Source organism: Pelodiscus sinensis, chromosome 3, assembly GCF_052426305.1.
Source record: "Pelodiscus sinensis isolate ZL-2025 chromosome 3, ASM5242630v1, whole genome shotgun sequence".
In the NCBI taxonomy this organism is placed as follows: Eukaryota; Metazoa; Chordata; order Testudines; family Trionychidae; genus Pelodiscus; species Pelodiscus sinensis.
This window is the reverse complement of record NC_143054.1, coordinates 177,401,754-177,414,126: the sequence shown is the minus strand read 5'-3', so window position 1 is coordinate 177,414,126 and position 12,373 is coordinate 177,401,754. Positions and strand designations below refer to the sequence as shown.

At 40.5% G+C, this 12,373-nt stretch overlaps 1 protein-coding gene across 2 annotated transcripts in view; it reads left to right on the top strand.

The window, feature by feature from the left end:
* PSME4 (proteasome activator subunit 4) overlaps positions 1–12,373 on the top strand; it is a 142,189-nt gene that overhangs the window by 11,131 nt on the left and 118,685 nt on the right. The window contains exons 2-4 of one of the 2 annotated variants that reach the window (XM_075925476.2): positions 9,058–9,198; positions 9,647–9,763; positions 12,145–12,204. In XM_075925476.2, coding sequence (XP_075781591.2) covers positions 9,058–9,198; positions 9,647–9,763; positions 12,145–12,204 — 318 coding nt within the window. The remainder of the gene's footprint in view (positions 1–9,057; positions 9,199–9,646; positions 9,764–12,144; positions 12,205–12,373) is intronic. The other variant, XM_006122111.5, reaches the window with a different exon arrangement.

Sequence of the window (12,373 nt, the reverse complement as noted above, 5' to 3'; positions counted from 1 at the left end):
GCAGGACTGGGGGGTGAGGAGGTGAGTGAGTGGTCCTGTCCTGGCTCAGGAGTCATCTGGACCTGCTGGGGTGTCTGAGAATGGTGGCAACTCCAGCAGCTCCTGGGGAAGGTAGGATGAACCCCCGGCTGAGCAAAAGGGGAAAGGCTCTGTGCTAGGAAGTGCCGCCACCCTGAAATCCCTGTGCATCCCGCTCTTACGTTTCTAGTGGGAGTTGACGGAGAAACGGTCCTTACCCAGCCCCAGCTGCCTGGCGGCCATGCTTCTCTGCACCCCCTCCATCCCTCCAGTGAAACAGCCCTGCTGCTAGGTTTCCCCTCTGCTCCTGTCTACCTGCGAGCCTCTGCCAACAATAGGAAAATTCCCAGGCGCTGTAGTTTCTCTCTGCGAGCTGGGTCTGGTGGGGAAGTTCAGGGCTTTCTTCACCCCCGTCCCTGCACGCTTTCCTAGCCAGTAGCAGGAGCTGGTGCTTCAGCCTTGAGGTTGTGTGGGGGAGATGGAGGAGGGGGCTGAGCTCGAGCCACAGACCACTAGTGATCCGTGGACTGCACTTTGAGAACCACTGCTTTACCCTTTAATATTCCCATTGAAATAAATGAACTCTTTATAGGATTTGTACATGGTACAGTTAAAGACAGAGAATTCTTTCTTCTTTGAAGACATCAGTGTTGCAATTACTTTACTCATGTGAGTAGTCCCATTTACTTCAATGTTACTACTATAAGTAAAATTACACAAGTGTTTGAAGGATTGGGGTGTAAATTTGTGATCAGGTTCCATTATAAACTCCTATTTTACTGCCCTTGCAATATTGTCTAGCAAATTAATTTGTCCTGAAAATTGACAGGTTTATTCTGAAAGCAAAAGATAATCTTTCTGAAAAGTTTGTAATCAATTTTAGAACATTTTTTTAAAGTAACAGGTCATAACAAAATTATCCTGATTTAAACATTTTGACTAGTTTCTGTTTCTAGTTTAAAAAACAGTTTTATAGTACTTGTTGGACCTCCCTGGTCTGGCGTCCTTGGGACCTGACTGGTCCCAAATGAGGGATTTTGCCAGACTAGGGGATGTCATTTCTGGCTCCCTAGCTCAGCTCCTCCTGGTGGTTGCTGACCTCTCCCACTGGAAGCTCCCTCTCCCACCACATCCCACTGCCCGGTAACAGCCTGCTGCTATGCTGGGTTCCCGGCCCACCAGCCCTGCCGTGGCAGCCGAGGGTTCTGCCGCCGGGCCTCCCAGCCATACTCCAGCTGTCTGTGGCCCTGCCACCAGGGCTTCTGACTCCACCAGCTCCGCTGTGGCTGACCTGGGGCTCCTGGCCCCACTACACCTCCCATGGCAGCCTGTGGTCCTGCCATGGGGGCTCCCAGTCCCACTGTGGCTGACCATGGCCCCACTGCCAGACCTCCCAGCCTCATTGTGGCTGAGTGCGGCCCTGCTGCCTTGGCTCCGACTCTGCCAGCTCTGTGCTATTTCTGTTTTTCCTCCATTACAATAGCTCATTGACATTTTGTTTAAAGAATATAGATTGTAATTAAACTAGTTAAATGAATTATTAATACTCTTACTGTAATTGATATGGCAGACAGCATTCTCTGGTGGCTGCTTTAGTTTAGGAAGGACATAAGAGTCTTCATATAACTTTATCCCTTAGAAGAGGTAGATGACTATATTTTTGGAACTAAAGGAGCAAGATTATTCCTAGCAGCATTGTTTTGTGTAGCTGAAGTAATTCTTGTTGTTAGTTACAATAGATTTGTTGCAGAATGCAGGAAGATGCCAATGCATGAAAAATGTGATCCAACTGTTTTTGAATTATAGGTTGCACAAAATTAAAATAAATGTAAATTCACTCAGTGGTTTCAATTGGTACTTTAATATAAGCTTTGCCTTTGCTTCCTATTCTGAGTCCCAATTTTTGCAGAAGTTAAAAATGTGATTTCGTCACAAGGGTATAGAAGAAGATTTTAAAAAATAAGGTAGTTTGAAATGGTTTGCAAAGTAAGGATGTTAAAATGCGGTTGTCAGGCTAATCGAAAAGTTGGTGCAATTTACATCAACTATATGATTGATTGATTGGGCCACTCTGCAGAGCCGTCCTGAACAGTCCCGGCTCGTGCTGGCTCCAGGATCCAACCACGCTATGGCTCTGTATTTTAAAAACCCTCTAAATCAAACACTGAGGTACCCCAATCTGTTGCCGGTACTCCTCGCTATTGCAAGGAGTAAGGGAAGTTGATGGGAGCGTTTCTCATGTCAAGCTTCCGCTGTAAGACTGCTCCAGAAAATTGGAGCAAGGTATATCTACTCCAACTACACAATTGTCATAGCTGGAATTGCATATCTTGTGCCAATTTTCTTTTCCGCCAGCGTAGGCCTGACCTCAGGTGGAGTAGTTGAAGATGAATGATTAGGAGCTTAAACATCTCTCTCTTTTTTTTTTTCTCCACTTATATAAAGAAGTGTTTTGAAACTGTGAAATCAGAAGCCATTTCATAGTCTAGTTCTGCTTCCTGTGTATAGTGATATGCTTATGCTCTGGAGACTTGTTTATTCTAATACTCTCTTCCCTTTCTGTTTTTTTAAAGGAACAAACTTTAGTACTGACAAACTATTATTACATTTTTTTGAATTGATTAATGTATTTCTGTTATGTTACAATGAGTGTTAAACTCACTGACTCTATCCCCACTAGCTGCTTTCCTTTTTCTCAGGTTCCTAGTGCCTCAGTTACTTTCACATCTTTCTCACTTAGTCTCTTCCCAACTCCTCCTTCTAGAAGTCCGAAATTTTCACCTGCTGAACCTTCTGGCTTGGTTACAATTAGTAATCTTATTAACAGGTGTTAGATTTATTGAATACAAGCAATTGAAAATCCTCAGTCTCTCTTTGCAACCCCTCTTTCATTTGGAATGGGATAACTGTAGGACTCTCTTAACCGAGAATTAGAAAGTTTCAAAGAAGACTCTAGAGCTTCTCCTTAATTTTGCTATTGGCTTAAAGCAGGCAGTGATTTCCATCTGTGTTTCCTTAACCACAGAGAGGGAAGGGAAGTGAATAAACTGCAGGCCAACCCACTATCCCACTGCAGGAATCAAAAGGATGTTGATTGGCTGGTGATGGCTTCTGGACACTGACATGATCATAAATAATGGAAAACTTGAATTTTCCATGGATATAAACAAAAGCACAGATTGCTGAACACATTAGTCTTCCTCAAAAGATATGGAATGAAATTTGGTTTTCTTGAGGCCTACATCCTTTAGTGGTGATTTTTAAAAGTACATTATTATTTTCTTTGGACTTAAAGCTTAAATGGAAATAGTATGGCTTTTATTGATTCACCCTTTCCTTCCCCATATCTCTCTGTCTACCTATTGAAAAGACTACAATTCTTCTCAGTACATGGGGAAAAAAGCACTTCTGTTTGCCAAAATTGTGTGTAGTAGGCTCTGTTCAGGGAGCTGTCCTGCAGAAGGTTTATTTTGTAATTGTGCCAAAGAAGCCAACAAGAGATAAATCTAAGCACAGTCAGACTGGAATAATTGAGTTTTCGTGTTCTGTCCTTAGTATGAAATGTAATATTTGTTTTCCTATTAACTTTATGTATGTTATTGATCAGTTGCTACCCAACCTGATCTATACTTGAAACATTTTATTATATGAATGGCTAAAATAGAAATCAGTTCCTTGTATTACACAATTAACAACCCAAATTAGTTTATAAAAATCCAACTAGTTAAAAACAAATTAAGATAAAGAATAGAAGCAAAGTTGAGAGGAGGGGAATAGAGAATGGGAGGGAAGAAAGTGGGGAAAGAGTAGGGACAAGTGAGTGGTGGGACAGGGATGCTTTAATAGGATTTTTTAGATACTTCCAGGAAAGTGTCCCAAATCTCTGAGAATTTTTCTTAAATATTTCTGTTTGTTTGTTTTTTCCTATGGTGGCCAAATGTAGTGTTCTAATTTTCAATTATTGGTCACTTTTGTATAAGTTGATTATCTATTCTGTTAATTCCCTCTGAAGTACCTTGCATTGGCTACTGTTGGAAGACAGGATACTGAGCTAGATATGCCTTTGGTCTGAACCAGTATAGTCATTTTTATGAACTTAGCAATGCTTTGGCTTTGCTTAGCCGAAGTATTTCAGATGTAGTCAACTTCTAATTAACATCTATTAGCTTTGATTACATGCATTAAGACTTCCTAGAATGCTAGTGCAATGCTATAACCTGGATTAATTGATGTGTATTATCAGAACTGTGCCATTTATTAGTAAATCCCATTTGGTTGGGATGAACCATATATCATTGATTAATTTTTCAGGCATCTTAGCCAGTAGTTTTGATAAAGCAGCAGTTCTCAAACTTTGGGTCCCAACCCCTTTTTAATGGGGTCACTGAGGTTGATGTTGGACTTCTCGGGGCTAAAGCCCAAGCCTGCACCCTATCATCCAGGACCAGGGTGGTTTCAGCCTTGGGTGATCGGTTTCAGGTTACAAGGCCCCCACCTAGAACTGAAGCCCTTTGGCTTTGGCTCCTCCCCAGGTGTGTGGGGTATGGGCTTTAGTCTCCTCTTTACCTGAGGCAGTGAGGCTTCAGTGGGCTCAAAATTTGGTACTCCCTCTGGGGTTATGTAATAATTTTGTTGTTAGTAGAGGGTCATGATTGAATAGAGTTTGAGAATCCCTGTACTAAAGAGGTAGTTTATAGTTAATATGTTTTTGCACATCATTGCTTGGTTTTAATACAGTAATTAGGGCAATCCTCACAGTAGGAAGTAATGTTACCTTTCTTTAAGTCTTCTTCATACATGTATAACTTATTAGGCCTCAATTGGAGTAGTGTGTCCAGTTCTGGGCACCACATTTCAAGAAAGAGGTGGAGAAATTGGAGAAGGTCCAGAGAAGAGCACCAAGAATGATTAAAGGTCTAGAAAACATGACCCAAGAAGGAAGACTGAAAGAATTGGGCTTGTTTAGTTTGGAAAGGAGAAGACTGAAAGGGGACATGACAGCAATTTTCAGGTATCTAAAAGGGTGTCACAAGGAGGAGGGTAAAAAATTGTCCTCCTTGCCCTCTGAGGCTAGGACAATAAGCCATGGGCTTAAACTGCAGCAAGGGAGGTTTAGGTTGGACATTAGGAAAAAATTCCTAACTGTCAGGGCTGTTAAACACTGGAATAAGTTGCCTAGGGAGGTTGTTGAATCTCCATCTCTGGAGATACTTAAGAGCAGGTTAGATAGACATCTATCTGCGATGGTAGACGATACTGGGTCCTGCCGTGAGAGCAGGGGACTGGACTCGACCTCTCGAGGTCCCTTCCAATTTTAGTGTTCTGTGATACTATGATAACAGCTTAGGAACCAGAAGTTCTTTGGAAATTTGATAGAATTTGATAGAACTTGGGTAGGCAATCAGGACCGGGTATCTTATCTGGACGATGACCTTGATTATGTTCTTTGAGTTCAAGGAAGAGGTTAGGCTTCCTTGATGCTCTTCTCAGATTTGTGAGAAGTGGCAATGCCCACGTGGAGCCTGGGTTCAGTGGGACTCTTTGCTAATCCCAAGCTTCATGCATTTCAAAGTTGGCCACCACTGTGCCTCTACCCCCTCCCATGGAGCTTGAGGGAACCGGCTTTTCAAAGCAGCAGTGCAGCATGAAGCCCAGATCAATGGAGGACTCTTGAGTCCCCCGCTGACCCCAGGCTCCATGTGGGCCTTTCCACTTTGAAATGCACAAGAGTCCCCCGGGAGGCTGCTGTGCATTTCAAAGGGTAAGCGCCCTCATGGAACCAGGACTCAGCGGGACTTCCCACTGGCTCTGGGCTGCAAACGGAGTTCTGCATTCCTCCTTTGAAATATACAAGAGCCCCATTGAGGGCTCTTAGGCACTTCTGCAGGCCTCCTCTGAAATGTACATCAACTAGTTGAGTAGACGATGGAAATTCCATCGACTACTCAACTAGTAAATTAACCAGTATTTAACAAGCTTTTGTAAATCTGCTTTGACTAAGAATGTGTTCAGCAAGGAGGTCAATCTAAGTTTTGAGCAATGACAGATATGTGATGATGATGCAATAGACACAGCATAGTTCAGTATGTTCTGCTTGTTAATCAGCATTTGGAAAAGAAAGTACAGTTCTTATGCAATCTCCGCTAAAGTGGAAACACTTCCACTGTTGCAAAGCACTAGTGGATCAAAACTTCATCTGGTCTTTTACAATTATCTCTTGTAGGGCTAACAGCTTCAGTATGTGACCATTGGAGCCGATAACCCCACATCAAATAAAAAGTGCTCAAGGTCCCTGGACGCCTCGCCCCCTCTTTTCCGCCCCCACTTGCAGGTTGGCGGCTGGGTTTCCCCAGCTGGCCTGTCACCGATGGTTGCATGAGGCTTCCCCCGCCTCCCTGCAAAGTGGCGGAGAGTTCGCCACTTGCTGCACTGTTCCCCGCCGACTCACCCCCCCCCCCCCTCGGACACAGTGTGGGTCCCGGCAGACCGTCACAGGGGCATACTCCCAACCCAATCCCCCCCTCCTCCCCTTCTCTTCCCCAGAGCCAAACACCTCCCCTCCCTGCTGTAACCCAGTCCCCTTTCTCCCCCAACCTCATGTCCCGGTCCCAAGGCAGCTGCCTGTGCAGCTGATCGGCGGCTTCTTCTCTGTGCCTGCCCACTTGGAGCTTGGTGCACCCTGGCTGAGCACGATAGCCAGCTGGCCGGGTAGCCACTTCTCTTCCCTCCAGCCTGGCTGCCCTGTGCGCAGCCCAGGGAGGCTGCGTCTAGCTCCAGCTGTGCTGGAACAAGCTTCCCAGGCTGAGCGCAGGATCACAGATGCCCATTTGACGGACTGTATATGACTAGCAATCTCAGACTACAACCCAGACTTCAAGACACTGGCAGATACTGTTCAGTCACAGGTGTCACACTGAGACTTTGTTATTGGAAGAAAAAATATATAATTATCAATACTTGATTTTAGATTTACAAAATAGCAGAGAACAAAATGTATAATTGTAAATGCTTCATTTGACATTTAAATAGCATGAATTAAAAACAGACCATTTACTTCATAACTATAATCTGTTTAACAGAGTGTATAAGGGCTGGGGATAGCAAGTGATGGACAGGAGAATAGAGAGGGCGGGGCTTCAAGGAAGGGGCGGGGGGCGGTAGCTCTTCGCCTGTTCTGAGATGTAAAAAATTGATCTTGGGTGTAAAAAGGTTGGAGACCACTGATCTAGGTGGTACTTAGCCATGGAGGCAGAGTACTGGACTTGATGACCTCTCGAGGTCCCTTTCAGTTCCAGTGTTCTATGATTGTATGTAGGGATGTTAAACATTGTGTAATAGGGTAACCTGCATAAAACCCCCTGCTGGCCCAGCTCCCAGGGAAGAGGCTTCGCTACAACAGGAGCAGGAGTGGGAACCAGGGGAGCAGAGTGGGCAGCCCTTTCCCACCAATCTCCCAGGAAGGTGGCATCACTGCCCTGCCACAGTGAAGCTGCTTCCCTGGTAGCTTGCTGAGTGTAACTGAATCCATTAACTGATAATCATCAGTTTAATTGGTTATACACTAACATCCCTAGTGACATGTATAGCTTACAGTTTTAAAAATGTATTTTGTTTTGCCCTAATGACATTACCAATACCTTATAAGTTTTTAGGTAAGCTGTGTGGTGTTTTTTAAATGGTGTTTTTTACAGTGAGAGAGAACTTAAATGCATTGGCTGTCTCCCACTTTGTTGAGAGCAACATGCATGACTCTTAAATCTGGCCACTCATAAAACTATTTCAGAGGTTTTGCAGCCACTACTGATTGTCCCATACCCGCATAACTATGTGGTACCACCAGTCTGTGCTTGTCTGACAGCACCAGAACTAGCATTCCACTGTGTCCGGAGGATCAAATGTCAGTGGCATTTGCCAGTTGCTCAACTCAAGTGCTTTGCAAAAGAGTATGTTCATGGCCTCCGGAGATTCTTCCCCATTCTGATGAACCCTGAATACACTCTGGATATACTCCAGCATAAGGCTTAGCATGGTTAATATGATTGGCTTAAATGGGTTCGTGGTTGGTTCCATGCTTATGCTGTTATGACATCTGCACGGATAACCAGCCACAAAAAGGGCGTGAATAGACTGCCCTTGTTTTCAAACAGGGGGTGGAGGTAGGAGATGAATGCATTATGGGATGCTGACAACATGTATCCAGAACCACCCATTCCATGGTTTTGGCTCCTGCTTGCCATGGGAACATAGTCCAGTATTCAGAGGGGTGCAGGAACTGTGGGATAGCTACTCACAGTGCATTGCTGTCAAAGTGGTATTGCTGCTTCTAACTGCAATGAATTCTTGCAGAATGGGAACATGCACCTACAGGTTTACAAAATCGGGTGCTAAAAAATCAAACCTTAGTAAATTCATCCTTATCTCATAGTGTCGAGATCTCCCAGGCACATGATCACCCAGGCACATGGTCACCTGCTTGCTTTGGCCATCGCAATTGTCAGTGCTGATACATGCTTGCAGGCCATTGTACCAATATTGGTGGGAGATACTGGGAGGGAAAACAAATGTGAATTGCCTTATACTAATGAAGTACAAGAAATTGCACTTGTCACCAGCTTTTCTGAGAGAGTGGTTATGGGGCATTTTTGCTTTTCTGTGTCAGGATGACATTTTACCTAGATTGTTTCCCTTCAGTGAGCCAATATCCGTGAGATTCTGGGATGTATTTATTTGAGATGGCCAAGTGTATTCTTATACTTTCTGACAAAGCAGTACCCATTATCTAGTGCCAGATACTCAGGAAAGGTCATGTGGTCCTGAGCAGCTTCTGTTCCTTCCTGATGGAGCAACTAGCTCTGGAAAGCACCTTCTCTCATTCCCTAGCTTATTGACCAGAATTTGTGCTTATGCTAAACCTTTTGAGTAGTTTTTACTTTGCTCCTGCACGGTTGAACAATAAGGTTCCTAAATGGGGTCTGACTCAGTTCTTAGGTAGTATAAATATCCTCAGAGCACAACACTTAACTCATATTTTTCTTATAGGTATGTCCGACTATATGGGAGAAAGTTTAGTAAAGAAGATCATGTACTTTTTATCAAGTTGTTGTATGAGTTAGTAACAATTCCAAAGTTGGAGATCAGCATGATGCAAGGATTTGCACGTCTGTTGATAAACTTATTAAAGTAAGTACATTTTGTTGACATTCTTTAAATAACATTTGAAAATTTGATCCCTTGCCTACAGTATAATTAACTGTATAGTTTGTCCCCATACAGATTACTTCACTTCCTCTTACCATAAAGAAATCCTATAAGAAGATAGAGATCACAAAAAAAAGTCCAAGAACTAGAGTTTAAGAGCAGCTATTAAGGGATGTTGTGTCACGTATCATTGAAAGTAGTAATATAATTGCACTTGGCAATTTTTTGTAGAGACGTTAAGGGTGTCTTGCATCCCAGAAAGATGCAAGTGTAGTGTTTTGCATGACATTAAAAGCTATAATGTAAAAGAAAACAAATAGAAGTACATTCAAATAACTTTCTGCTATTTGTTTTTTTGGTGTTGTAATATATGATGAGTGCTGGTAAAGACAATATTTAATCCCAAAGTGCATTTCATTTCTTAAATTAGGAAAAAAGAACTTCTTTCAAGAGATGATTTGGAGTTACCATGGAGACCACTTTATGAAATGTTGGAGAGGATATTATATTCCAAAACAGAACACCTTGGATTAAATTGGTTTCCTAAGTAAGTTTTATTTTATTGTACTTATTTGCAGAAATTGGTTTGGTTTAATGAGTCTTTAGATTTATTTTTTTAAATATTTAGATTTTGAAACACAGCAAATACATATTTGGACTTTTTATACTATCATAGAATTAAAGGGTAGAAAAGATGCATCATCTTGCACATCCCTCTGAGAGTTAATAATTATTTCTAATGGCATTTCTTTATTTTTCATGTAATTTATAAAGTTCAATTTTAAATATGTCAAATGAGGGGTCTTCAACCACTTCCATTAGGAAGATAAACCATAGTCCAATAAACTTCAGTGTTAATTTTTTAAATTAACATTCAGTGTAAATGTTATTTAATTTCCTCTCACAATAAGAATTTTCTCTCACAGATACAGAATATGAAACTTGCATGTAAAATGTCGTGTCACACACAGAGAAAAAAAATGCTTTCCTTTAAGGAAGGTTATATATTGTATATATCAAAAATGCTAATATGGCACTTGAGGCAAATGAAATTATTCTACAAGAGTATTTCTCAAGCTTTTTTTATAATGTACCTCTTAAAAAGTACCCTCAGTACCTGCAGTTTTCAGACATGCATTTTTTTTCTACCATTGCAACACATTTGTTTAAATAACGTAAACGTAGTCTGGCGGGCGATGAAATTTTTGGGTATAAAAAGTATAAAAATAATTAAGTGCTGTAAAACTTAAAAATTTGGTTTTCTCCAAATTTCAGTTGTGTTGACATACCCCCCCAGACTTCTCTCGAGTATCCATGAGGGTACTCGTACCACTAGCTGAGAAACACTGTTCTACAAAATTAAAAGTTTAAGAAAACACATAATTTTAAGAGGGGAAAAAACTTGGAAAATGCCTAAATTGCCCTAGGCTTTTTCATAAAGCAAATTTATCATGAAGTCTAGTTATAGGGGACATTAATATGTAATGTTTTCTTGGTATCATCTCTCAAAAATTACAAAACATTTTCAGTTCTTACACATACAGATACTACAGTTGGGACCTAACGTATAGAACGATCTGTGTTTATTATTTATTAATCTATTGCTGATGGCCTGTACAGATCATTTTAACCTCTCTGTTCTATCACAAACTTGCCTATTTTGCAACCATGCGGTGTATTCAAACTTTACAGCTCCTTCTTTGGCTACCCATTGAACTTCCTATTCTTCTTTGTCAGATAATAGTTCCAAGGTCCCTATGTTACATTTTCTTGATACTTTACTGTGCAATTTCTATTACTGCCTATTCATACGATAGAGTGAGCTGAAATTTTTAGAAAGGTGCTGACAGTGTTGCAGGAACCTAACCTCAACTTTAGAAAAATTAGTCAATGGCAGAGTTATGTTTCTTTTTTTTCTATTAAAAAAGTGTCCAACTTCAGAAAAGTTAGAGTGCAAAAAGGAAATAAATAGGAAAAAGTGAAGTAAAACCCCTAAATAATCTTCATTTTATTGTGCTCAGTGGACCAAAAAAACAAACAAACCGGAAAAACAAATTCAGAACTTTTTGTCAAAAATTGATTTTTGAAAACCAAATTGAAATGAAAGCTGCAGTGTGAATTGAAATTTTTCATGAACATTGAGTTAAAATTTTTATCTGAAATTTTTCATGAGAATTTTTTTGATCAGTGATAGTTGTAAATGACACATTTTTCCATAAGCTTATGGAAGCTGTCTAAGATCTATGTATCAAAAAGAGAAAACAACCATATTATTGGTGTAATTATATTTGGGAAGAGTAACTTTATGATCTTCCGATGGTTTATATATAGTCTGAAAATATTCTATTAAACAAAGTATTGACCAAATTTAAAAATTTGCTCTTCTCGCTGAAAATTGTTTACCCACAGTTTTTTGTTTTTTTTTTGTTTTTTGTTTGTTTGTTTGTTTTTTAATCATACCTAACAGGTTACTGTATCTAAAATTTCAGAGGAAAAAAGATACACATAGTTATGGATTTTCCAACACTTACTGAAACTGATTATATGCAGTTTTCCCTGTTGAGTCAACTAGTCAGTTTTCCTTTGCTGTGTTAAAAACTCTCTAGTTCACTGGGGAGAGGCAGAAAAATAAAAAAAAAATTGGGAGGAGGATTCCAAATGAGGTGGTGTATCGACTTTTGCTAAATTTAAGTTTATGGCATCCTGTTTACTATGCAGTGCGATGTGTTCTCATATGGTGTTTTTACAAATTTTTAAATTTTCAAATTTGAGCAACTTTCTTTTGCTGTATATAAAGGGATAATTATTTAAATATTGCTAGGATCATTTACATATTTTTCTGCCTTTTAAAGTTACTCTTTCACTATATTTATTGATAGAACTGTTGTTTTCCATGTCATGTTTGACATCTTTCTTTTTTGTATTCAGTTCATATCGACCAGGCTTATCTTCACCTAAAACATTTGTGCTTAATGTTTTACATAGGTGGTAAGGACAATGTTTTTATGTTCAGCTCTGGCCGATGTGTTATCTTCTGCATGTTCTGTTAGACTGTAACACTTGTCACACAGGTGTAACTTTCTGCATAAATAATTGTATTGGAAAACCAATGTTAACATTACACCACTATTTATGAGAATGTCGCACTGTATTTAAA